We start from the raw sequence: 24596 nt of genomic DNA on the forward strand, positions 1-24596 counted from the left end.
ACTGTGGTCAGGATGTAATATATATTAGAAGAATTGAGAAGAAATCTAATAATAGAGCGAGAAGTTACATAAGGACTGGCTTAAGTCCCTATGAATTAATTATATGAGATAAAGAAAGCCCAGGTTACTGTGGCCATGGTGAAAATAGCAAAGATACAGGGGAAAGACAAAGAACTGAATGTCCCCAATACTGTCCAAGTTAAATTCTGGCTGATTCAGCAAAGCTAAGGTGGGTTCCAATGTGATTGGTCAGAGATCTGACAGGAAGCTTCATCCTCACCTCCACTAACAGAAACACTGCAAAGCCTGGGGACACCATAGCCTGGGGACACCAAAGCCTGGGGACACCAAAGCCTGGGGACACCAAAGCCTGGGGACACCAGCCACCTGGGTCTTTCTCCCTCCAGTCTGTCATTAACTATCCTAAGAATCTCTCACAGACAATCTCTTGCCCCTTGACTTTTAAGCTTATAGTTGAGTTTATTTCTCTGTCCTTCCAAGTATTGTATGAGTAAACCTTCTACAACAATCCTAGCACCATTTTTTTCTGAGTATGAAATAGCCGTGATTGCAGATTATTTATCCCATGTGTCCACCATATAAAAATATTCCTCAAATCAAATATCAGTTACCAACTATCTCCAGAGGCAAAAATCATAACCAGAACCAGAATACGGTATTAATACAAACTCCAGAGGACTCTCAGTCTTGCTTAAAATAGTCCTGAGGTATGTAAACACAGACAGTTCTATCTACATAGAATAAATGTAAGAAAAGTGAGCATAATGTAGTTTCTAAATAAGGGAGAAGCATGTTCGTTGACTGGAGTGGGATAAAGATAAACCCTGAACTTAGTAACTATGTGTCATAAGGAGGAAATAACCTTTGCTTTTTCTTTCCCCTTTCTTCAATATAAGAATAATCTACTTGCCAGTTTGTAATGGAAGAAAAAAAATAATAAGGCTATCACCCTCCCATGAATCTTGGTAATTAGAGCCCAATTATTATCAAATACTTACTGCCTTGCTGAGTACACATATTCCTCTTACAGACTTATTCAATATAGGTTTGCTCACAAAATCTCTCCATTTCTTATGCCTATGAATGTCCCAAAACAATCTCTGTCTCTTTTTTTGAAACCAGAACATTTATTTTATGACTGATTGAAATCCTCAAGATGAACTGGATGCTGCAACAGCTGCTCTCTTGGGTTTAGACGATGTTCCTTCACGGAATCCATGTCTGAATCTGTGGTAGACAATCTCTCTTAAATAGCATCATAAAAAGAAGTGTCTACCTTACTCCCTGGTGGAATGTGTGTTTCAGCCTTGTACATGTTATTCCAGCAATCAGAGCAGGTGACAAAGGGGCTCTCATGTCAACCTTTACGGGGAACTTATTGTCAAGCATCATAACATCATCATAAATGAATAAAATGCATAAATCTTTCATTGGGTACCAGGGTGGCAAAGAATAGTTATGTGCCCTTCATGAAATATTGTGCAGTCTGTGAAAATGCCTCTAGACAGGTGACTGCCTCATTTCTCTTAGCCTGGTTCTGCATCTGCAATGTATTGATGATAATGGTTGATTCCTCTGTCTCCTAAAAGAATGCTGTAAGTCAGAATACGTGGAATTGTTAATTATCTAGGCATAGAGGGGATTCTGCACCCTTGTTAGTAGCAACCTACATGGTCCTCATCCTCTTGCATATAGACTTTTGGTGCTTTGGGTTTCCTGGCATTATACACCAGGGGATCTCTCTGTGTAGACCTCAGCCTTTTGAGCTGTGTGACAAACAAGTAATAATCCTCCCAAGGTCACAGAGAAGGACCTGATACTGGATTTTAATACTGGATGCTGAATGCTTCTGGAGAGTAACTGACCTTTAAGAAAGGTGCTCCTGAGAAAACCTGACACAGCCGTGAAATGCTGAATCAGTAACAATTTAGAGCAGAAAAGAATTTAACCAAGTTAGACAACTTGTATTAGCTCTTGTGACTGAGACCATTAGGGCCATTTTGGTTCAGTTCAGACCAAAATAATGAATGTGAGGAGAGAGTACCTGGAGACAAGTATTTCTATTTCTATCTTAAAGCCCATTTAGAAATGTCCCAGTGTGCCTTTGTAGCTTGATTTTGTCTCCACATAAATCCATATCAATTAGTCAACTAGTTTTTAGCCTTCATTGCAAATTACAGGCACTTACTTGCTCATGCACATGTGAACCTGTACACAAATACACACAAGTACACATGCATGTACACACAGACATACACACATACATACATACACACACAAACACATACACAAATATACAACACATATACTCTGAATACTGATATACAGATTTTGAAGAACAATTCCTGTTTATTTTTTGATGTTGAGTATGGAACCCAGGGCTTTGAATCTGCTATTTACTCTACCACTTAAGAGAATACTCAGATACTAGGAATCAAAACTTGAAAGCTTAAAACTTCATTTATTCCCCCAACATTTAACTGTCTCTACTATGTACTTCCAAAAAGGCCGAGAAGGAAAACATTAATGAGAGGCACAGAGTAGGACCATAGACTGAGATCCTACAGTGGGGAGTGGTAAGAGTTGTGGTAAAATCAAGAAGTATGACTTCTGTCAAATGAACAATTCTGCCCTGTCAAATTGTTCCCACTTTATAGGTCTAAGAGCATGTGTCTGCCAAGTACTTTAGCCAACTGCTATTACCTCTAACCTAAACTTTTCATTCTACAAATAAACTGAGTGAATTGCAGGCCATTTAAATGCATTTTTCAGTGGAGTTTCAGATCCTAATTCAAAGGTCTATATTCTGTTCATTTCAGCGTCTCTGAGTGGCAGGTGGAAATATACAACACCAACACAAATCTGGATGAAGTATCAATAAGTTTCACAAATCAATTCTAAGCCTGGCAGTGGTAGAAAACTCACTAACTTCTAACTATTTCTCTGAAAGATTAATAATCTGTTAAGTTGTCCATGAAAATTAAATCCTGGAATTCATACATATAGCCATCCACATTATCTTAGAAAAAGGATTTTCAATAAACGATCTGGTCTACCCTTACAGCCTTCAGGCAAATGAACTATTATTGCCTTTTAAAAATGAAGCAACAGAAGCTTTGAAAGAATAACAAATGCATCATGAGCAACAAAGAACCATGTTACTTTGCCTTCTGGGTTAAACTATAACTGAGAAAGAGACTTTTAGAGCAGCAGGCAGAATTATGCGTTAAAGTACACAGCACAGAACATAGACAATGAAAATAAATCTAAATCCTGGAAGGGTCCCAATAGAATATTAGTCCTTCTTGAGTCTATTCTTATTTAGAACACAAAGATCCAGAGTGGTCCATGCCTACAATCACAGCATGTAGTCAGAAGTACTGAGAGTTGGAGTCCAGCCTGGGCTACATAGCAAGACTCTGTCTCAAAATAATTAAGTTTTCAGATTCTGTAGGATTTATGAAGGCCAAACATAGTTCAGAATTCATGAAAACCATTCCTGACACAAAGTACATGCTGAGTACACATATCATATGGCACCACTACAAACTATTGAGCTCACTTCAGTGTTCTTTAGGTCAGTGCAATCTATGTATGTGGGGCTCTATACTACATGGGAGCTCATCACGTTATCTAAATGCTATTCCTCGACAAAGATCTACTACTTAATGTTATTCTTCATGCTATCACATTGTATGATTGCTTCCATGATAAAATTAGCCAATCACCACAAGAGGGGCATTCTAAATTAATCTGGATACCCTTCATGTTTGTTTGAGGATCCACTTGGTGTATTATGCTCTGTGATATTCAATTATACCTCCCTCTTCTCTCTCCAAAGCCTATCAAACATGTATTACTTGCTATTGCTTTAAATCACATTTCAACTGACCAAGGTAAGACAGAAACTGTCATGTCTGAGTGGCTCCTGCATAAGTAGTAACAAGTGACCGAGCATCTCTACACCCATACCCTTCTTTGCATCTTTCTGTTTGATGCCAACGAGATGGGACATTTTATGTATATAAAATGATGTTCCAGCCAGGTAGTGGTGGCACACGCCCTTAATCCCAGCACTTGGGAGGCAGAGGCAGCCAGAGGCAGGTCTAGAGAATGAGTTCCAGGACAGCTAGGGCTATACAGAGAAACCCTGTCTCAAAAAACCAAAAAACAAACAAACAAACCAAAAAACCAACAACAAAACCAATGTTCCAATATTTAAAGTGGCAAATCACATTTTATAACTTTTAGAAAATATTTATAAATGTCTTGTACATTGATGGTTCTAAATTTTTTGGTTTTATCATGTAGCCTTTTATTTGGTGACTCTATTTTGTATTTAGTTCTTTGTTGGCTAGAACAATCTAGTGGAAGATATGTGATATGAAGCTTAAGCTGTATAAGAAAGGGTCTCAGTTATCTTTGTATGCAAGATAAACTACTTGTTGAAAACATTTTAGAATTTCTTTTTTTTTCTTTTAAGAAACTGTCTAAGTAGTCTCTTGCTTTCTGCTTTGTTCTAAAGGAAAAATACTTGATAAACATAAATATTTTGAATTGAAAGGTGTTTGTGAGGTTTGAGGATGTGGCTCAGTTGATACAGCATCCGTCACGCAAATGTGGTGAATTACCTTCGTCTCTGAGATCTATGTGGATGTAGTGGTGTGCATCTGTAATGCCAGCACTCCTACAAGGGGATGGGGAGTAGATACAAGCAGAATCTCCAGAAGCTCACAAGCCAGTTAGCCTGGAGTATACCCAGGAAGGATCAAAAAAGGGACCCTACCTTAAACAACCACAAAAAAAATTGTGTATAAGGTATATGCTCCATCTCACACGTAACATCCACCATCATTACACACATGAATACATTTCTACACAAACATTCACACAGTGGCAATGGTACTGACAATATACTAGTATGATGCTCCACCAGGATATATCGGGACTTGTATGTCTTCAGGCTCTCAATGAGAACTTCCCATATACATAGCTCAGAAGGTACACCACTTTGTGATCATTGCTCCATCCTTTCCATGGGATTCCTATAATCAGTAAGAATTCTCATACACTCTCTTTCTCAGTAATCTCACTTTTCTCTTTTGTTTTATAACTCTTCTTCCTTACTCATTCTCATTCTTACTCCCTCATTCTCATGCTTAGTTGATTTACTCTTTTCCCTGTCTAAATTCCTTGCCGATTCCAAAGCAGAATTTTGTCTTGTTATTAACTTTTTTTCTTCTCTTCTAATATTTCCTGGTGATCTCCCTTAACTAGATAAACTTCTGCCTCTGCTGGGCTTTGGAGAGTCCTCAGCCATGTATAAGTAGACATGTATTTCCCTAATACACTACTACTTTCTAATCTTTTTTGATATAAAATGCATGATTTTCATCCATATTATTTTTCCCCAGGTCATCATAATGATGTATTTGGCTTTTATTTTACATTTTTTTCAGATGCCCTGAATCCTCCATCAGAAAGCAAGCAGAAATGACCTATCTAGACAGAATGCAATATACATGATCCAGTGATGCAGGCATTTATTCAATGAAAGATTTTTCAGGTTGGCAAGATGATTTTTTATCTTTTATAATATAAAATATGAAATTCATAAAATATAGCATTTGATGGTTTAGATGAAAATGACTCCCATAGATACATGTGTCTGAGTATTTGGTCCTTAGCTGGCAGAGCTGTTTGGGAAGGACTGGGAAGTATATCCTAGTTGAAGAAGGTGTATCACTGTAGCTTGGATTTGAGCTTTCAAAAGCTGAAACCAGGTCCAATCTTTCCTCTCTCCTTTCTCCTCCTCTCTTCTCTCTGCTTACAGATCATGGGATCATCATGTAGGGTTCAGCTTCTGCTCCAGTGCCTGCCTGCATATTAATATGATTCTTACCATGATGATTATGGGTGGATGTTTTGGAATTGTATGCAAGCCCCTAATAAAATGCTTTCTTCTATAAGAGTTGCCTTGGTCCTGGTGTCTCTTCACAGCAATAGAACATTGGCTAAGACATTTATTCCAATTTATATGGTACTCTGAGTCTTTTACCTTCTCTTGCTTGTAGAGCTTTGTATATAGGAGTTACATCTCTTAAAAAATAAGATATCTTGGCCGTCTCTTATTTTTATTTCAGTTGTTTTGCTTTTCATACGTATATGAATATGTTTACACATACATATATGTATAATTACATATGTATGCACATGTACACACACAGATATAGATATACATATATAAAGATATTTGTGCCTATATATGTACAGACACATTTATATGTTTTAATAAGTATGTGCATACCTGTGTATATGTGAGAATCCTTGACTGGGAAGAGAATTGAAGAGAGGACTGCCCAAACAAGACAAAGGAAGAAATATTTCTATTTCCAATTGCTACCAAACGTCAGTTTTGTGACCAGACCCTAATACTGATCTCAAACCACAAAGCATGCTCTGTAGAATTCTCAGTTAAGGCAAAATGCTTCTAATCTCATTAGATGAGTCAGCCATTTTTCAATGTACTTTACACACATACACATGCACACACACACACATACACACACACACATACACACACTCATAACAGTGTGCAAAGGCAGGTTAGAGAAAAACTGCAGAAATTGGTTCTCTTTATCCATCATGAGTCTCAGGAATCAAACTCAGGTGATCAGGATTGGTGGCAGGCACCTTTTACCTATTGAGCTATCTTGTCTGCCCGATATTCACTGTCCTTAACTGTTTCCTGCAATCTAGTTGCATAAGTCTGAAGGATCAAGAAAAATGAGCAAGAGACTGATGATCATTCCCAGTCTTTAAATATGGGGCAATTCAGTAATTCTTTGCTCTCTGTTCTCAGACTTGTTAGTAGATGGCTAAGTAAGGCTGAGACGGATGCCATTTTTAAGTCAGGAATTGCTTTTTTGTAACTCCCTACTGCAGAGAGGTATAATACTAAAGAAAAAGCTATACAGGTTTCCCTGGATTCTTTGTCACTTTCCATTTTGTCAATAAGCTCTGAGGTAAAGAAAGGACAAAGGATACACAGGACATTGGGCTTTCTACAAAATCAGACCATAAATGAAGTGTCCTGACTTTCACAGTGATGAGGACTATGAGGTTCTGGAGAGAAAATAGTAAAGATAGCACTTAGAGAGAAAAAAAGAACACAACTACCAAGTCAGTGCATACTTCTACCAATCTTTGGGGAATAGGAGGAGTGACTCTCATTATTCTTGAAGCTCTGTCCTGTCATTAACAATAGCCAGGCCCCATCTCTTATCCTCAGAAGCAAGGAAAAACTCCACAATGACTTTAAACACGTAGTCAAAAATGACCTTCCTATGTAATATGTGCCCGAGACTAAAGTGGTATTGAGCCTTCAGAGACTCCTTTGAAAGTCCTGTACAAACTGCATTTTTCAATGGCTGATGGGTAACTGAAGATGAACCAAAGCTTCTTCAGTTCACACAATCACCAGGCACTGTTCTTTCCAACTCTAAGCCACTCAATGCCCCCAAAGCCAATTTTGTAAAGCGCCACATTCTTTCTAAATATCCCATGGATTTCATTATGTATTATAAAGAACAGAGCCCTAAAGCTAATAATAAAGATAGGCACCAAAAATCCGTTCCTTTTGAATTGGTTCTGTAATACTGGGTGTTAATGAACCTTAGAGAAATAAAGCTAGGAAAAGCACTTGGCAGATTCGCAGTGCACAACATTGACCGTCTTGAGGCAGAAGTCATTGTAAAAGTCAAGAGGTTCCTGAGGCTTCTGCCGCCACAACCCCAGTGTAACTCGGTACATCGGCTCAATCTGATGGCTCTACAATTGCCTTCCAAACAGCACCACCTTTTTTTTTTTTTTTATTTCTCTCAGAATGTCTCCCATGCTTCCCTGCACAACCTGCAGTTTTCAGACAGGGGACTTGAGAGTCAGGTTCAAGCCAAAAGCCCTTTCTGGCTATTGCTACTATTTCAGACACTTGTCGCACAGGTGAATCCACTCAGAGTGGTGATAGAGTTGGAATTTTCTGGATGTCTTGGGAATGAGGTGTCTGGTTCTTCTGAAATGTGCTCTGAGTCTATGTCCTCTCCTCGGTAAAATGGCCATAGAAGAGATAAGGAGAGAGAAACTGGGAGCTTGAATTTTTATGCAAAGGCTTATTCAGGAAATGTTGAGGAAGTTAAACTGCCAGTCAAACCTGAAGGCATGCACTTGGGGACTAATTCCTGTGGATTAACTAGTTTTGTAAAGTCTTCTTCATGGAAAAGGTTAACACATCACAAGAGTGTAGCTCTGTCTGTGGTAAAGACATCTTTCTTCTGGGTAACAGGAATCCTGGAAATATCAGGAGCTTTAAAAATAATAGCTATTCTTTTTGACATTTAGCTGATCAATGTAATTTGAACTGTCATTCAAACAGGATGGGAAAAAAAGTCTAGGTAATTTTATGAGAAGTGCTGAACTTAAAAGAACATACTTGAATCATATTTCTAATTTCCTTGGCTTCCAAAGAAACAAAAGGATGGTCGTCTAGTAAACCTTTTGTGCATGGCATCTTTGGAGTCTAAAACAGAATTTTCAGAATAGAATCACTGTCTCCTGTGACAAAACTTATAAATCAAAGAGAAGTCATATATTTAAAGTTAGGCAAGCTTGATTTAGCATCAACACGGAAGGTGGGGATATAGACAGATGTCCTGGATTCTGACATTCAGAGGTCAGCAATGAGACAGGTTACTATTTGCATGGAAAAGCTACTTGTGTAATTAAGTAAAATTAATTATGCTTGTACAAATTTCACAGACATGCTGCAGATCTGGATTTTTGACTAATTAAGCTTTAATTTAGTTGAAACTAAACCACATAAGTTTTTCTCAGAATACTCTGCTCACCCATTAAAAGAAAAGAGGCAAAAAAATTATAGATTTTAGGAACCATCTGGAGACGTAATCAATTAAGGAAAGCTGTAAAGGCAAGATGATAGTCAATTATCGAAGACGTAAAGCCATGTTTTGAGGTTATGCTGTCCTTCGTTTTCTCACAAGTACCCATTAATTGAATGTGAATAATCAAAAAGTACAATTAATAGATGGCTGTAATTCCCTGATTAGGTAGTGGAGCCCATTTACCATACATTAAGAGTGCTGTGAATGCTACAAACACAAACACAAACACAAACAAGCAAATGGAATGTGTTTTCCTAAACAGTTCATTTATGTCTCCTTTTCAAATAGTTTGTGACAATGCTATCTCAGAGGCTAGCCACTGTGCCCATGCCATTATTGCTAGGATGTATGTGTTCCCAATATTCACTGGGAGGGAGTGACACTGACTAAGAAGAAAGCAGCTACAGATCTGGAACTTTTAAGGGATTAGACATGCTTTAAAAATATTTCTCTCTTTTTATTTATGTGTGATGAGGGTGCCAACAGAGGCCAGAGGAAGATGCCGGGTTCCCCAGGAGGAGAGTTATATCTTCAAGTGGGAGCTGGGAGCTGAACTTGGATATTCTGGAATTGCACCAAAGGCTCTTTACTACTGAGCCACCTGGGTAGCCCGGGATCAGGACTCTTGGGCTATGTGATAAAATCACCAGAACATGAAAACTGGAAATAAGCCAATAAAGACCAGCCGGCCTCTTCTGAGTGACCATAAGCAAGGATTCAGTGTTGCTAGTCCATTGCATTCAGCCTAGGTGTGTGTTCCTCTATTGGACAGTGTGGACAGTAACTCTTTTCCACTACACAGAGACTGTTTGGTCTGATCCTTTTCTTTACCTGGACCACAGGACTTCCCTGAACTATAGCCTCATCTTCCCTCTGCCTGGATCCTCTCCTAGATCTTTTCATGGCTGTTTCCATCTTGTTGCTCTAACTGTCCAAAGAGGCACATTCTGTCTTGTTCCCACCAAGCATAGCCTAACTTCGCATAGTCACAAGTCCCTTGCCTCCTCCAGAGGACAGCTCACTGGCAATAATTACTTAGCTTATTTAGTGGTTTGCTTCTTTATAGAGCATCTCATCCAGTGCATAGTTGGACTTTGCTGTTTCTCAGAGTTCTGTTTTAAGTTGAATCAGCAATAATCTATACTTATAAAATACTTGACTGACTGTAATTCTTGCAGTAAAGACGACTTTTGGCAATCTCCGAATTAAATATGTTTTTAAGACTCCATTAGTCATTCCTTTAAAAGTGAGCTTATGTCTCTGGCCTGAATTTTAGCAAGTGAACCTATTTGCTTTGGAAGGCAAATCCCTAGCATTGAAGTTGGCAGCAATACCAGCTAACATCAGACATCTGCACTGCTTTACTTTCTGGTTATCTCTGCTCCTCATCACAACTGTGCAGTGTTGCTATTACAAGTCCCATCCCTATAAATGAGCAAGCAATGCTTGCAACATTGTTTCTTTCTGCCAGCACTTGGAGGTTCAGTCCCAGGGTTGCCATTTAAACCTCTGTCTTCTTCAGAGACAGGAATCCACGCTGCTCCTAATACTGAGATCTTCACATACTTGCAGCTTTCTCAAATCAGTGTTCACATCAGTGTAACTGAGGACAATGAGATACTAGAAGAAAGGGGAACAAGATTCTGAGCAGTCTGGACTAAAAGTATTTACTCCACAGTAATTAAGTCTGCTGGTTCCTAGGCCTCTTCATCCCACTAAGCTCAATAATCAATTTGTCCAATAGGTCTGATGATAATCAATAAAGTTTGTTAGAAAACACAAAGAGAAGGCATTTTCTTAGTAAACTTCAAATGAGGAACAGTGTCAATTTGGAATATGAAGCATTCATACTCATATACAGGCAGTAAGAAGGATCCAGAATTGAGTTTATTTTAGGGATGGTATAAGACTCTCAGCATTTCTCATGTGTCTTGCTGCTGTCTGTAGAACATTTTAACAACGCCACAAGCTTGAGGAATAAGGATTCTGAAGAACTGCCAGGCAGTGGTGGTGCATGCCTTTAATCCCAGCACTTGGGAGGCAGAGGCAGGTGGATTTCTGAGTTTGAAACCAGCCTGGCCTACAGAGTGAGTTCCAGGACAGCCAGGGCTATACAGAGAAACCCTGTCTCAAAAAAAGCAAAAAAGGATTTTGAAGAATGAAAATGATATCCTATCAGGTTACAGGACATCATGGGAAGCTATGTAGCAGGGATTTTGGGTATCTCCCTCGATTGTGCTTTTGTAGTTACTTACTATAATTTTAATGTAGTCACCTAACCTCCTCTCTGAGACTTGGTTTCCTTATGCAGGACAGAAGGTTATCTCAAGGATTCAAGTTAATTTCTAATTAAGAAATTAGATAATCCAGCCTATGTTCAATACACAATACAGTGCATACTGACCATTTTCTCTTTGCCTTTTTATTTGCTTTTGTTTGATTTTTTTCTTAAGTCTTTTGTGCAACATATAAGTAAAGTCTCCTCACATAAAACAAAACATAGACGAAAGTCACTTCTACCTGTGTGCTGCCCCACCATAACCACCATTCAATGCCTCAGAGGAACCTATCCTGAGATTCTTCAGGCACTCACGTGCCATCTTACAGGGTCACCAAGCACCCTCGTCTCTACACTCTTTCATTCTGTGTTCAATTTTAGCATCTATACAGCTATGTCTTGAAAGTCTCTTTGATTATGCCAAGTCACATCTACATTAATTCCTACAGTACCCACTTATTGTAGCTGCTCTCCTGTGTTTGTCTGTGTGATTACCTGATTATTGTGCATATCAGATGGAATGTTACCCTAGAGAAAACTGCAGTTGGCAAACTCACTCCTGTCCCTTCAGGGAGTGGCAAGCTTTCATACTGTCGGTGATTAGCTCACAGGAAGAACTCGGCAAACATTTGTTGAGTAAGTGGCTGGTATTCATTCACTAGATTGTTACCAGATTGTAACAATCCTGATGATGGCTTTGAAGAGGTGAGGCTTTTAAGCAGGAACCATTAATTTAATTGGGACTGGGAACTCATTTTCAAAAGAAAACCAAAACAACTCAGAAGCATAAGGCTCCCCACAACTGAATGAACAAGATGCAAATTATCCCTCTTCTCTGGAACCCTGCTTGCCAAGAATCACAGAGAATATCTGAAATTGCTCAAGTGAACAAGGCATTTATTTCTAGATGGTCATCAACTATGAACAGCACCAAGCTTTTTACATGGTCAACAGTGGACCCAAATGATGATTGTCTTTTCCTATCTGTATGTTTTACCTGCAGTATTTCTTAACTATGATATTATCACAGACAGGGAGAAAATATCTTCCTTTTCTGCTTTTCCTTCTGGTTGTTGTTGTCTTCTTGTTCTTCTTGCTCTTGTTGTTCTTATTATTCTCTTCCTCCTCTTCCTCCTCCTCCTCTTCCTCTTTCTCCTCCTCCCATTCCTCCTCCTCCTCCTCCTCCTCCTCCTCCTCCTCCTCTCCTCCTCCTCCTCCTTCTTCTTCTTCTTCTATTCTTCTTCTTCTTCTTCTTCTTCTTCTTCTTCTTCTTCTTCTTCTCCTTCTACTTTTCTTCTTCCATCTTATTTAGTTCTTTGAGAGTTTTCAGTTTCATATAATGTATTTTGATTATAGTCACTCTCCACTCTTTCCAGATCCGTTACTCCATTCCCATCTACTGAAATACCCACCTGTAATTTTAGCAGTGGGGCTCACTGGCCAGCTAGTCTAGCTGAATAGGTAAGGTATAAGTTCAACGAGAGAAACTGTCTCAAAAATAGTGTAGATATATATTGGATGACCTCTCCAGAACCTCTCCAACTACACCACTAAGTGCTGCCAATAACAGGAGGCAGGGTCAGCTCTCCTGCTCTCATGCCCTCAAGGCCGGCTCCTTGGCACCCATACCTCCAGACCCAGCTCCACTCTGCTGTTCAGTCAAGGGGCAAAAGCTACTATGCAGAGGTATTTTTAATGTAGGCACTTCCTACATTCTTGTTTCAAGGACATTCACATCAAAGGTGACATTAATGAGTCATACTGTACACCTGATGGGGAATTTAGTAGGACGGGTCTGTTTGGTTTTGCTTTTCTGCATCCAAATTTCCATGTTGCTTGAAATGTTAATAATTTTGGTAATTTTTTCAGGTAAATGTGTTTGAAATAAAAAGTAAAAAGGGAGCAAAGTGTGAAGGTAGCAGAGATGAGTGGATGATGCCCTCAACCTGGGAAGACTTACCATTTTCCCAAGTGATGGTAGAACACACACTCAGGTGGATGCTATTCACACACTCAATACATAAACAATGTTAAGTGAATTATAAAACACCACTTTTCTCCCATTTGCTTAGCAAATCTGTCCATTAGCTAGAATGCAGTCTCCCACTTTAAATATATTCCACACTCCATTGTTGCTTTCCTTGCGTAATTAAAATGTAGCAGGTAGCTGATATAGTGGAGAGAGTACCTACATTAAAAATACCTCCTCATAATCAAATCCAAGCACTCATTTCATTTGTGATGTCTACCTCAATAAATCAACCAATACTTCATTTTAAGGGCCATATAAAGCTCTATTAACCCATCTTTATACATTTCAATTTAAAGTGATTGTCTAATCATAATGTTGCTCCATTCATTTTTTTCCTGTAAGTATACTCTGTCTTGTATGTGCTAAGCAACATGCATGCTCAGAGCTATTGATCAAGGATGAAGAAGGCAAGTGACTGCCTTCTGAGCTCACCTCCTAATAGGAAAAACAGGAAAATAAATGCAGGCAGGGTGTAGGTCCCCTGCTGTCCAACACCACGGGCAGCCAGCCAAACAGATATGAGAGAGTAGGAGTTCAAGCTAAGGAGACTTCAGAGAAAGGATGAGAAAAAAAGAACTTGGCATTGCATATGCGCACACACCCCACCCATGGACAGAAGAGCAAGTGTAGATAAGATTTTCATATATGAGATTGATAAGGGCAAGGATGTCTACACCCTGCTGCTTAGGTCTCTATAAGTAGAGGACTTTGGCTTTCCATGTCACCACAGGTAAGGCACAAGATTGCTTCTATGAGCATGCAAGCCAAACTCATTTGGACATGTAAGGCTTACCTGAACAGTGTATACACACACACACACACACACACACACACACACACACACACACATATACACATATGCACATATGTGTGTGTGTGTGTGTGTGTAGGTAGGTATATATGAGTGACTTTGGTAGGAAGACATGAAGACTGAAGGGGGATAGCTTCTCATACAGGTATTTCAAAGTAGATACAAACTGAAGTCACAAGCATACAGAAAATGTAGACAGACACAGAACTCACCAATAGCATAAGAAAAGTGGAGAAAATCATGCCTTTCATTAGTCCCCAAGGAAATTCTGATGGCTTTAGCTCAGGAAAGCAACAAGGGTCATATCTGAAGAAGCCAAGGTCCCTCTGACAGAGGCTTGCCCACCTTCTTACTGGGATCCTGCATCCCCAGGAGATAGATTGCCCCCTCTCCTCCTTGCAGAGTATATCCTCATTCTCCTCGGCTTGAGTTAGTTTGACTAGGTCACAGTTCTGTGAGCCTTCCTGAAACAGATGAAGTGTTGCTAGCCAGAGTTAGCAAAGACACTGGCCGTTCTTCCTGGTGCTCCCTGTTTTACAATGTGTCCAGTTTACAAGTATTAGAATGCCTTCCTCTGACCCTCAGTGGATCTTGATCTTACTTTAGGGTAAATAAATCATGTTTGAGACATCATACTGAACAAATTCAATTTGTCTTCATGAGAAATAGCCCTTGGAAAACAGTCAGCATTGTGTGCTGATTAAGACTGTCCTCTGAGCCAGACTCTCTACAAAGTCCATCCTAGCTTCCTCATTCACCAGACTGTGTGACCTTGGCCTAGTGACTGTACTTCAAGACTCTACATTTTCATCTATTATACATGGATAATATAGGTGCTTGCCTCTTAGTATTTTATTAAGTAGATATCCATGTATTACATGATCTTCAAAACCTATGATCCTCGCTTTGCATTTATGATCAATGAAGAGACACTCAGGGGAGTCATATACTAAAATCATATCACATGACCATGAATTTAGCTTTGGCACACTTTCTGTGTATGAACAAGAGGGAAATTTATAATTACTGAATATACCCTGAAAGCTGGTTCTATATAAGCCGCTGGGATGAGGCTTAAAGGTGAACAGAATATAATCTTTGTGCCAGAGAAGTTCCCAGAGCAAATGAAAGGCTGGAGTCAGGTTAGAAGGCTTTATGACTCACCTTGATTGTACCATCTGTAAATGAGGGTGTCTGACCAAGAGACTTCCATGATCTCCTTTTCATCTAGCTTTACATTTGCTGGGCCAAGAGACCATGCTGTTTATCAATGACTTCTACACCTTTTAAGTTATGCTACTTAATAAGCACTGTGCTCAGTGACAGTGTAGAATAGATGATCAATACTTTACTATTTGGAAGGTCTTCAAGGCTATCATCTTAGGAATTGGCTTGTAAAATGTATTGGCTGAAGCAAGAGTCTTCTATAGAATGACACTTCACATACCAAGGCAAAGAACAAAACACACAATTGAAAAGTCCAAATAGATATCTACCTTGGAAGAAACAGGGGTGAAACCACTTAGCTCCACACTGAGTTCTGAAAAGAGATCATATCACCTCCTAAGCAGTCATCAATCCCTGACACTCAGGCTGGGGCTTTATGCACTGCTCCTCGAACCCATAACAGACCAGGATCTGCAGTCAATTAGTTTGGTTTCAAATCACTAGTGTGCTACCTCAATCCATTATTGAATCTCTCTCTCTCTCTCTCTCTCTCTCTTTCTCTCTCTCTCTCTCTCTCTCTCACACACACACACACACACACACACACACACTCAAGTTTATAATAGTCTGTGCTCTAGTTTGCTGTCTATTGCTGTGATAAATACCATTATCAAAAGCGATTGAGGAAAGGCAGCTGTGTTGTTGTTTGTGGTTTTATCTGTTTTGTTTTGTTTAACTTACACCTTCACCTCACAGTCCATCAGTGATAGAAGTCATGGCAGGAACTCATTAAATGGCCACAGAGGAACACTGCTTACTGGGTTTTCTCTTAGTAGCTCATTCATCCTGCTTTATTATACAAACCAGGACCACCCACTATCCATGGTGGACTGGACCTCCCATATCAGTTAAGAATCAAGAAACTTCCCCTACAGGCTTGCCTATGGCCAATTCAGTAGAGGCATTTTCTCAACTGAAGTTCTTTCTTCCCACATGACCCAGCTTGTGCCAAGTTGGAAAAAATAAATCTAAGACAGTCTAACATGGATTAGTTACAGATTATAACTTAGATTCTATTTGCCAATGGTAATAGTAGCAGTATAAATGGAGCTTACAGAAATCAAACCTGCATAGAAATCAAACCTTTAGCACGTCTCTATCAGGCTATATCCTAAACACTACCTCTACCATTTCCTCAAATAGTCACAACAATTCTGTGACATGTGTCCTGCTGTGACCTCTGGGAGATGGCAGTGCAGAGATGTGGAATTTCTGAAAGGTCACATGAACTATAATTAGAATGTCTCAGAGCCTGAGACCTCAACAACTAAACTATTGTGTGGAGCCACTTGTGATATTCTGTTGTCTGCACTGAGCCTTCCTTTGTGTCAGCATCTGATGATGGCCATTGAGGCTGAACACCCCTTTTGGACTCACTATTATAGATTAGCTATATTCTTTCACTGAGTCCCAACCTCTCTTAAGTGCTGGTTCTCTTTTATTACAAAGGATTAAAATTATTTTATTTATACAATTTTTTAGAAATTTATCAAAAAGTTTTAAGTGCTATGAACAGTGCCTAGCAGAGAGTAGACACTAGAAATATTAGTTTTCTTATACAGCACAGTGCACTCAATGAAGAGAGACTGATTTCTAGGTATATTAATATTGGAAAATAATACACTTTCCAACGTAGAGGAAACTGAGAATTGTAGCAGACTCCCTTGACCAGTCATGGGCACTGCAGATTCTTGCCACAAGTAAGGGAAAGCAAAATTATTTATCTATAGATTTACTTCAAAATAAAGAAAGCTCATTTGTAAATCCATGTTGTTATAGAAACAGCCCTTCCACAGACTCTGCATCCTTAGGGATGGCGCAAAACACAACTCTGACAACAAAGCAAACATCCGAAGTGTGCAATATTGTAGAAATTGCCAAGTCCTCAAAAACGATACCAACTTCTTAGTTTGTTGTGTTCTGGGGAGTTGATTATAATGTAAGCTTTTTAGAGCCCCCAATGTTTGAACCATTCAAGCACATAAAACAACCCACTCTTTCTGATTGATATTATGTTTAAAAGCCCTGCATAAAATGATGCTCTGTCACCTCATTGATTCTCTTTGCTCTTCCAACTCATACTCTCCAGTAGATTATTGATTAACACCTCATTCCAATTTTGCAAGATCTTCATTGTAACTAAATTATTATTTGTGTCCTAGAATTATATTTCTAAGAGACTATGTTTTATGCTGTGACTTGTGGATAAAATATGCTTTTAACTTGCAGGGCAAGACCAATTTTCTAATACTTGAGTTCTATTTGCTCAAATGCTACTGCTGTAAAGTACCAATTATGACTAATAATGGCATTATTCTCACTACAATAAGTACTCGGTACGGTAAAGCTTTGAGGACTCTGAAGTCTAGCACTCAATTTAGTTAACTACAGGAAATAGTTGATTTCATAGAAATTATTACCTTAATGTCATACTGCTCTCTGAGCCCACATCTGCCCATGGTAAAGGATGTTCTATATATATTTGCATCTACTTCTTTGAATCGTGTCAGACACAGCTGACTCCACAAGTCATATTTGCTTAATATTATGTTCATAATATTATGTTCATATTTGCCAAAAAAATCCCTAAAGTTTGAGCTCTTACTTTCCACTCCAGTCCCTAAATCTCTCCCATTTTAGAGCTGGGCATAAGAACATATTTTTTTTCTTTTTTTTTTTTTGGGCTATTTTAATTTTAATTAATAGATATTTTTAACTTTTGGAAAGAGGCATCACAAGAGGAAGGAACAGACATGCAAGGACTGGGAAGTGAGTATGATCGGGGTGAATTATGTTGGAATTTTTTTAAATTAATTTAATTTTTTACACTCTGTATTTTATTCCCCCCTCCACCAACCCTCTGACTGTTCCACATCCCATTCCTCCTCTCCACCCCCAGTCTCCATGTGCACGCTCCCACCTACCATCACACCTGACCTCTAAATTCTCTGGGGCCTCTCCAGTCTCTTGAGGGTTAGGTGCATCATCTCTGAATGAACACAGACTCAGAAGTCCTCTACTGTATGTGTGTTGGGGGCCTTATATCAGCTGCTGTGTGCTGCCTGTTTGGTGGTCCAGTGTTTGACACATCTCAGGAGTCTAGATTAATTGAGACTGCTGGTTTTCCTACAGAAGTGCCCTTCTCTTCAGCTTCTTTCAGCTTTCCCTAATTCAAAATCAGGGGTGAGCTGCTTCTGTCTATTTGTTGGGTGCAAATATCTGTATCTGATTCTTTGAGCTGCTTGTTGGGTCTTTCAAAGGGCAGTCATGATAGGCCCCTTTTTGTGAGCACTCCATAGCCTCAGTAAGTGTCAGGCCTTGGGACCTCCCCTTGAGCTGGATCCCACTTTAGGCCTCTCGCTGGACTTCTTTTCCTCAGGCTCCTCTCCATTTCCATCTCTGTAATTCTTTCAGACAGGAACAATTATGGGTCAGAGTTGTGACTGTGGGATGGCAACTCCATCCATCATTTGATGTCCTGTCTTCCTGCTGGAGGTGGGCTCTATAAGTTCCCTCTTCTTACTGTGAGGTGTTTCATCTAAGGTCCCCCCCTTTGAGTCCTGAGAGCCTCTCACCTCCCAGGTCTCTCTTGCACTCAGGAGGGTCCTCCCAAACTCTTATTTCCTGAGGTTATCTGTTTCTGTTCTTTCTGCTGGCCCTCAGAGCTTCAGTCCTTTTCCATCACCCAATACCAGATCAGGTTCCCCTCTCCTCCCCCCACACCCCCTACTTTCCTTCCCATATCCCTCCCTCCATCCTCACTTGTGAATGCTTTCTTCTTCCTTCCAAGTAGGACTGAGACATCCTCACTTGGACACTTCAGCTTGTTGATCTTTTTGAGTTCTGTGAACTGTATCTGGGGTATTCTGTACTTTTTTTTTTTTTGGCTAATATCCACTTATTAGTAGGTATATACCATACATGTCCCTTTGGGTCTGAGTTATCTCACTCAGGATGATATTTTCTAGTTCCATTCATTTGCTTGCAAAACTCAGGATGTCCTCATTCTTAATAGCTGAGTAGTAGTCTATGTATAAATGTACCATATTTTCTGTATCCATTCTTCTGTCGTGGGAAATCTAGGTTGTTTCCAGCTTCTGGCTATCACAAATAAGGCCACTATGAACATAGTAGAAAACATGTCCCTGTGGCTTGATGGGGCATCTTTTGTGTATATTCCCAAGAGTGGTATAGCTGGGTCTTCAGGTAGATCTATTTCCAATTTTCTGAGTAACCTCCAGATTGATCTCCAGAGTGGTTGTATCAGTTTGTAATCTCACCAGCAATGGAGGAGTGTTCCTATTTCTTTACATCCTGTCTAATATGTGTTGTCACCTGAGGTTTTGATCTTAGCCATTCTGATTGGTGTAAGGTGGACTCTTAGGGTCATTTTGATTTGTATTTCTCTGATCACTAAGGACTTTGAACATTTCTTTAGGTGCTTCTCAGCCATTTGAGATGCCTTAGTTGTGAATTCTTGGTTTAGTTCTATACTCCATTTTTTTTATTCTGTTGTTTGGTTTTTTGGTGATTAACTTCTTGAGTTCTTTATATATTTTGGATATTAGCTCTCTATCAGATGTGGGGTTACTGAAGAATTTTTTCCCAATCTGTAGGTTGCTGATTTGTCTTATTGACTATATCTGTAGCCTTACAGAAGCTTTCCAGTTTCATGAGGTCCCATTTATCAATTCTTGATCTTAGAGCATGGGCCATTGGAGTTCTGTTTAGGAAATTTCCCCCTGTGCCAATGAGTTCAAGGCTCTTTCCCACTTTCTCTTCTATTAGATTCAGTGTATTTAAAAAAAATCACAAAAGTTGATGAATAGAGACATTCACCTCCATCAGCAGAGGAGGGGCTCGGGTCCTCAGTGATGTTCCATTGGACAAGTCACAAAGTCTATCATGCTTTCAGAGTCTTACCATCTCATTCTCCCTTTGACCATTACCAGAAATTCTTCCAAATTGTCATTTTACCCCAACCCTGACATATCAACTAATAGTCAGGTTTTATAAAGTCTATGCTAAGTCTAAGTGCTTGCTTTCTCATGTTTAATTCTGTAGTACTAGTATTATACTATTAGTATACTAATACTAGTATAATTATTAGTATTTAATAGTGTAGAAGCTGTTTCGGTTTATGCATTTTTAAATGTTAAATTTAAGAACACTATGGAATAGTCATATCAATAAACATCAGCTAGACTTAAAACCTCATGGGATAAAGACAGCATCTCCCACAGAAACTGCTAGAAACATTCTAGATTTTGTTCCATCCATACTTGCCAGCACTAGATAAAATCTGATTGTACCCTTTTCTTTACGGAAATATTTCTCTGTACCTTTTGTGTTTATAAAAAAACACCAACATCCAAATTTTATGTATTGAGTGCCATCTACAAATATAAAATGATGTGTTCCAACTCACTAGAATGATGACCTGGGACTCAATGCAGCCACATGGAAATTGACCAATACTCTCTTCCAAAGTTGATGTTGGAATACAGAAAACTATTTTATATTCTATAAAGTAACCAAAACATTTTCAAGACAGAGTTATGAAACATTAGGCCCTCTTTCTGTTGTGTGTTTCTGAACTTTAACTCTGGGTAATAAAGAATGATCCATTCTTAAGCATGAAGCCATATCTCAAACTTGGTTTATAGACACCACATGTGACCCAAGTACCAGTGAGTTCCACCATGAGTAATGGAAGAAGGTACCCAGAGAAATTATCCATAAAAGTCTAAACTTGTTTGGGAAATACATGCAAGCTCTTGTCCTCTGGAGAGGTAAATATAACATGAGATACATAAAGGCAGTGGGGAAGCATCAGGATCTATTACTTTCAGGTTGGAAAGACAGAGAGAAAAACCATACGAACCAGCAGACACAGCCTGAGCAGGCCAAGAACAAAAATGCATTTTGTGATTCAAAACACCACAAATATCCATGTTCCCATTGGGGGTTTTCACAGGAAAATATCACTGTTCACTTTGTTATGACACTATTTCTTTATCAATAGGGAATTGTTATATTGCCTGTCCATTAACTTTTGACATCAGAATGAGAAAATGTATTCCCTGGGCAGCCGATTAGCATCTGTGACCTTCTCATTAGTAAGTTAATTATATTGATTCTACAGACTCAAATCACTAAATTAAAAAAAAAAAAGTCCTGAGTAAACACATGTTATATTTGCAACAGTATCCTCGTCTCTTGAATTCCATCAAGTCAATGACTGATCTAAATAACGCCCTGTGCACCGGAAGCAAGAGTTTTGTGAAAACGAACACCCCTAAAAAACTAACAAAGCAAGGAGATACAGCTGGTTTCCTCTCATTTCCACCTTACCCATGCAATAGCAGAAAAGATTTCTCTCCCCAAACTGGGAATTGTCAGTGAACCACAGTGCAGTTCGCTGACAAATTACAAGCAGGTGTAATTTGACTACGAACATTCTTAGACGATTCTTGAAGCTGAGCTGTGCTTGTGCATTTCAACTCTTGCCTGGTGAAATGATGCATGATTGCTACTAAAATTCCTGAAAACAATTTCACTTTATCCTTTATTTCTCTCTGATTTACTTGCTCAAAGTGGTTAAAGACTATAGGATGCAAGAACATTATGATGATGGAGCGAAGACCTATTAGATACCTTAAGTGATAGGAATGATTCAACATTTGGATTCTCAGCCTCAGAAGAACTGATATTAGACAGAAGCTGGTATTTGTATTCAACTTGAACTTAACTTGAATTCACAGGCCAGCACTTTCCCACATTCCTTTGCTGTCTGGCTCCATGCTTTCTTTGCCTCCAGTGAGAGCTAACACATCTATACGGTTTTACTTACAATTGTGAAGTTCATGACCTTGAGAATCCAGATGGTCATGGCCAAGTTCACCAGTATTAAAATCATGAGAAGCAGGACAAAGAAATACAGGCATCTTTTCCTCCAGCCGTAAATCCCCACTTTGTATATGTGTGGCCCCTCAGAGCTGGGCATGGTGCTCCTGTGGTGTGAGTACTGTTCCTGAGGCATCTGAAAGGAAGCAGGTACAGAGAACCACTCACATTAAAACCTCTAAGGAGGGAAGCAGAAAGCAGGGAGGATAACCTGATGAAGGGCTATGGCTGGCTGCTGGTGTACATCCCCACCTTCTGACAACTCTAAGTCTGTTTCCTCTGGGCAAAATCTACTCTCCTGGGTGCTCACTTCAGTCCCTTTATTTGATGCAACCTTATTTCTTGATGAGTGTAAAGACACTCATGCACATCCTTGAAGGAAAGCATGCTCAGGAAGCCATTTTCTAAAGGAACACTTAGACTCCCCACTGTGCTTTGAAGGTGATATCCAGAGGGCCCCAAAATCCTAACATGCAATGTGGCATTAGTTTGAGCAAACAAAAATAACCTTGACACTGCATATGGGTAGCATAACAATAACTAACCAGGGAATTTACTTTGAGAGTTTAAAAACAAAATCTCAAATGCAACAATTTTGCCTTCTCCCTATGGGGTTGAAAATAGTCTTGTGGACACAACTTTGGCTGACTGCTGAACCTTCACCAAGAATAGTGATGACATCCTTGTCTGCTGTATGTTAATTTCTACTGCACTAAGAAACTCCAGCCAAGGACTAATTCCGCACTATTAGATGATCTCAATTTTATTACACAGCTCCCAATAACTCTCTTATGGATTACAGATGTATTGTAGAGGATGAGGATTCAACATGGTCATCCTTCACTGGCCCTCTTATGCATGAAGATCAATCAGAAAAAGAAAAATCTCCCCTGGGAGCCTGAAGGAGATGAGACATTTATTTCCTATTTATTCATTCTGTGAAATTAGACAATGATCTTGCAGTCTTGGAGTCATATCTGTAAGCCCTTTGATCTCCAGCTGCAAGTTTCCTCAAAGATCTGAATAAGGCTTAGAGAAACTAACCTCTGTACATGACCATAAGACTTTTGGCACAGCAGGGAGATGAGTCACATAAGAATATCAGCATATGGATCCTGCAGGTCTGATTGGTAGGATGCTCTGAGGCAAATGGAGAGGAACTCATTGTATTACCTACCATCTTGCTTCAGCTGCTTCCCTGTGAGTCACAACTAAGAGTGTCACTATTCGTTTAGGTATGAAATGATCATTTGCTGGAAAGATGTGCTCAATAATCATGAGGGTAGATTTAGAGATATCAAGAGTTTTTTTTTTAATACATAGTTATAAATTGACAGAATACAATGGTTACATTGAAGAGCAACTCTCTGTTACGGGTATATATATCAAAATCAGTGATGTAATTTTTCAAGGGACCTACAATCTGTTTAATCAAGTAACAATCACAGAGTTCACACCCAGTAACTAGTAATAGCATTACCTACCCCCATTACCATATAAGTAGACCAGCCTGAAAGCTAGTGGTCTATAATGCTATCACTCAACCTCAACTAAGTACCAAAATCCAAAAGTTACCCAACATTATAATTACTGATCTTCAATGATAGAACCTGGGGCTCAAGCAGATAATTGGAAAAAGCTGCCTAGTACATTGTAAATACTGTAAAGTATCTTAAGACATGGCTTCCCTGTTAAAACTTCTTTTTATCGTATTACTATTTTCAGATAAAATCTTGTAACTATCATGTTAAATATCAAGAAAGCAGAGTTCCTTGAAACATCTCCAAAGAACCCTTGGGGTCCCAAGAAACAGTGATTTTTGTCTAACACCATTATTGACTTGTGGAGACTTCAAAGCCCAGTCAAATTATCAGGTTTGAATTCAGATTCTTTGTTACACAGCTAAATGGCTATCTCTTAGTGGCACTGGGCCTAGCATTTCCACCATTTTCCCGACTTCACTCTCCAAGTTTGCAAAATGAACCAAGAGCAGAGAAGGCAGGGAGGAAATACCTGGGAATGGTTATAGGGGCAGACCTTACCAGGCAAATGTAAGATATTGCATCTCGCATCAATAACCTCATACCAGGTGGGGAATCCATGTAGGTTAAGGATGTTATGTTCTCTCATTAAGAATCTAAATATTTTGAATTGCTAAAAACAAATAGGGGAGACAATCTCGAATCTGTCTTCTGGTTCCTTCTTAGAAAAAATAATTATTGTCCAATGAATGAAATCGAAGTTTTAAGTCCTCACTGAGACAGACTTCTTTTGAACAACCTAGAAGAGGATCCAGGAATGTAAGAACACAGTCAAATATTCCTATGGAGGTGAGTGTAAAGGATGCTCTCAGTGGAGTTTGTT

General features: G+C 39.2%; 1 protein-coding gene across 5 annotated transcripts in view; it reads right to left on the reverse strand.

Moving 5' to 3' along the window:
* Window positions 1-24596, reverse strand: part of Sgcd (sarcoglycan delta) — a 973571-nt gene that overhangs the window by 357811 nt on the left and 591164 nt on the right. For all 5 annotated transcript variants that reach the window (XM_031353950.1, XM_031353948.1, XM_031353949.1 and 2 more), the window contains one exon: window positions 22180-22368. In XM_031353950.1, the coding sequence (XP_031209810.1) occupies window positions 22180-22368 (189 nt within the window). The remainder of the gene's footprint in view (window positions 1-22179; window positions 22369-24596) is intronic.

This window comes from Mastomys coucha, unplaced genomic scaffold, assembly GCF_008632895.1.
Source record: "Mastomys coucha isolate ucsf_1 unplaced genomic scaffold, UCSF_Mcou_1 pScaffold5, whole genome shotgun sequence".
Taxonomy (NCBI): Eukaryota; Metazoa; Chordata; class Mammalia; order Rodentia; family Muridae; genus Mastomys; species Mastomys coucha.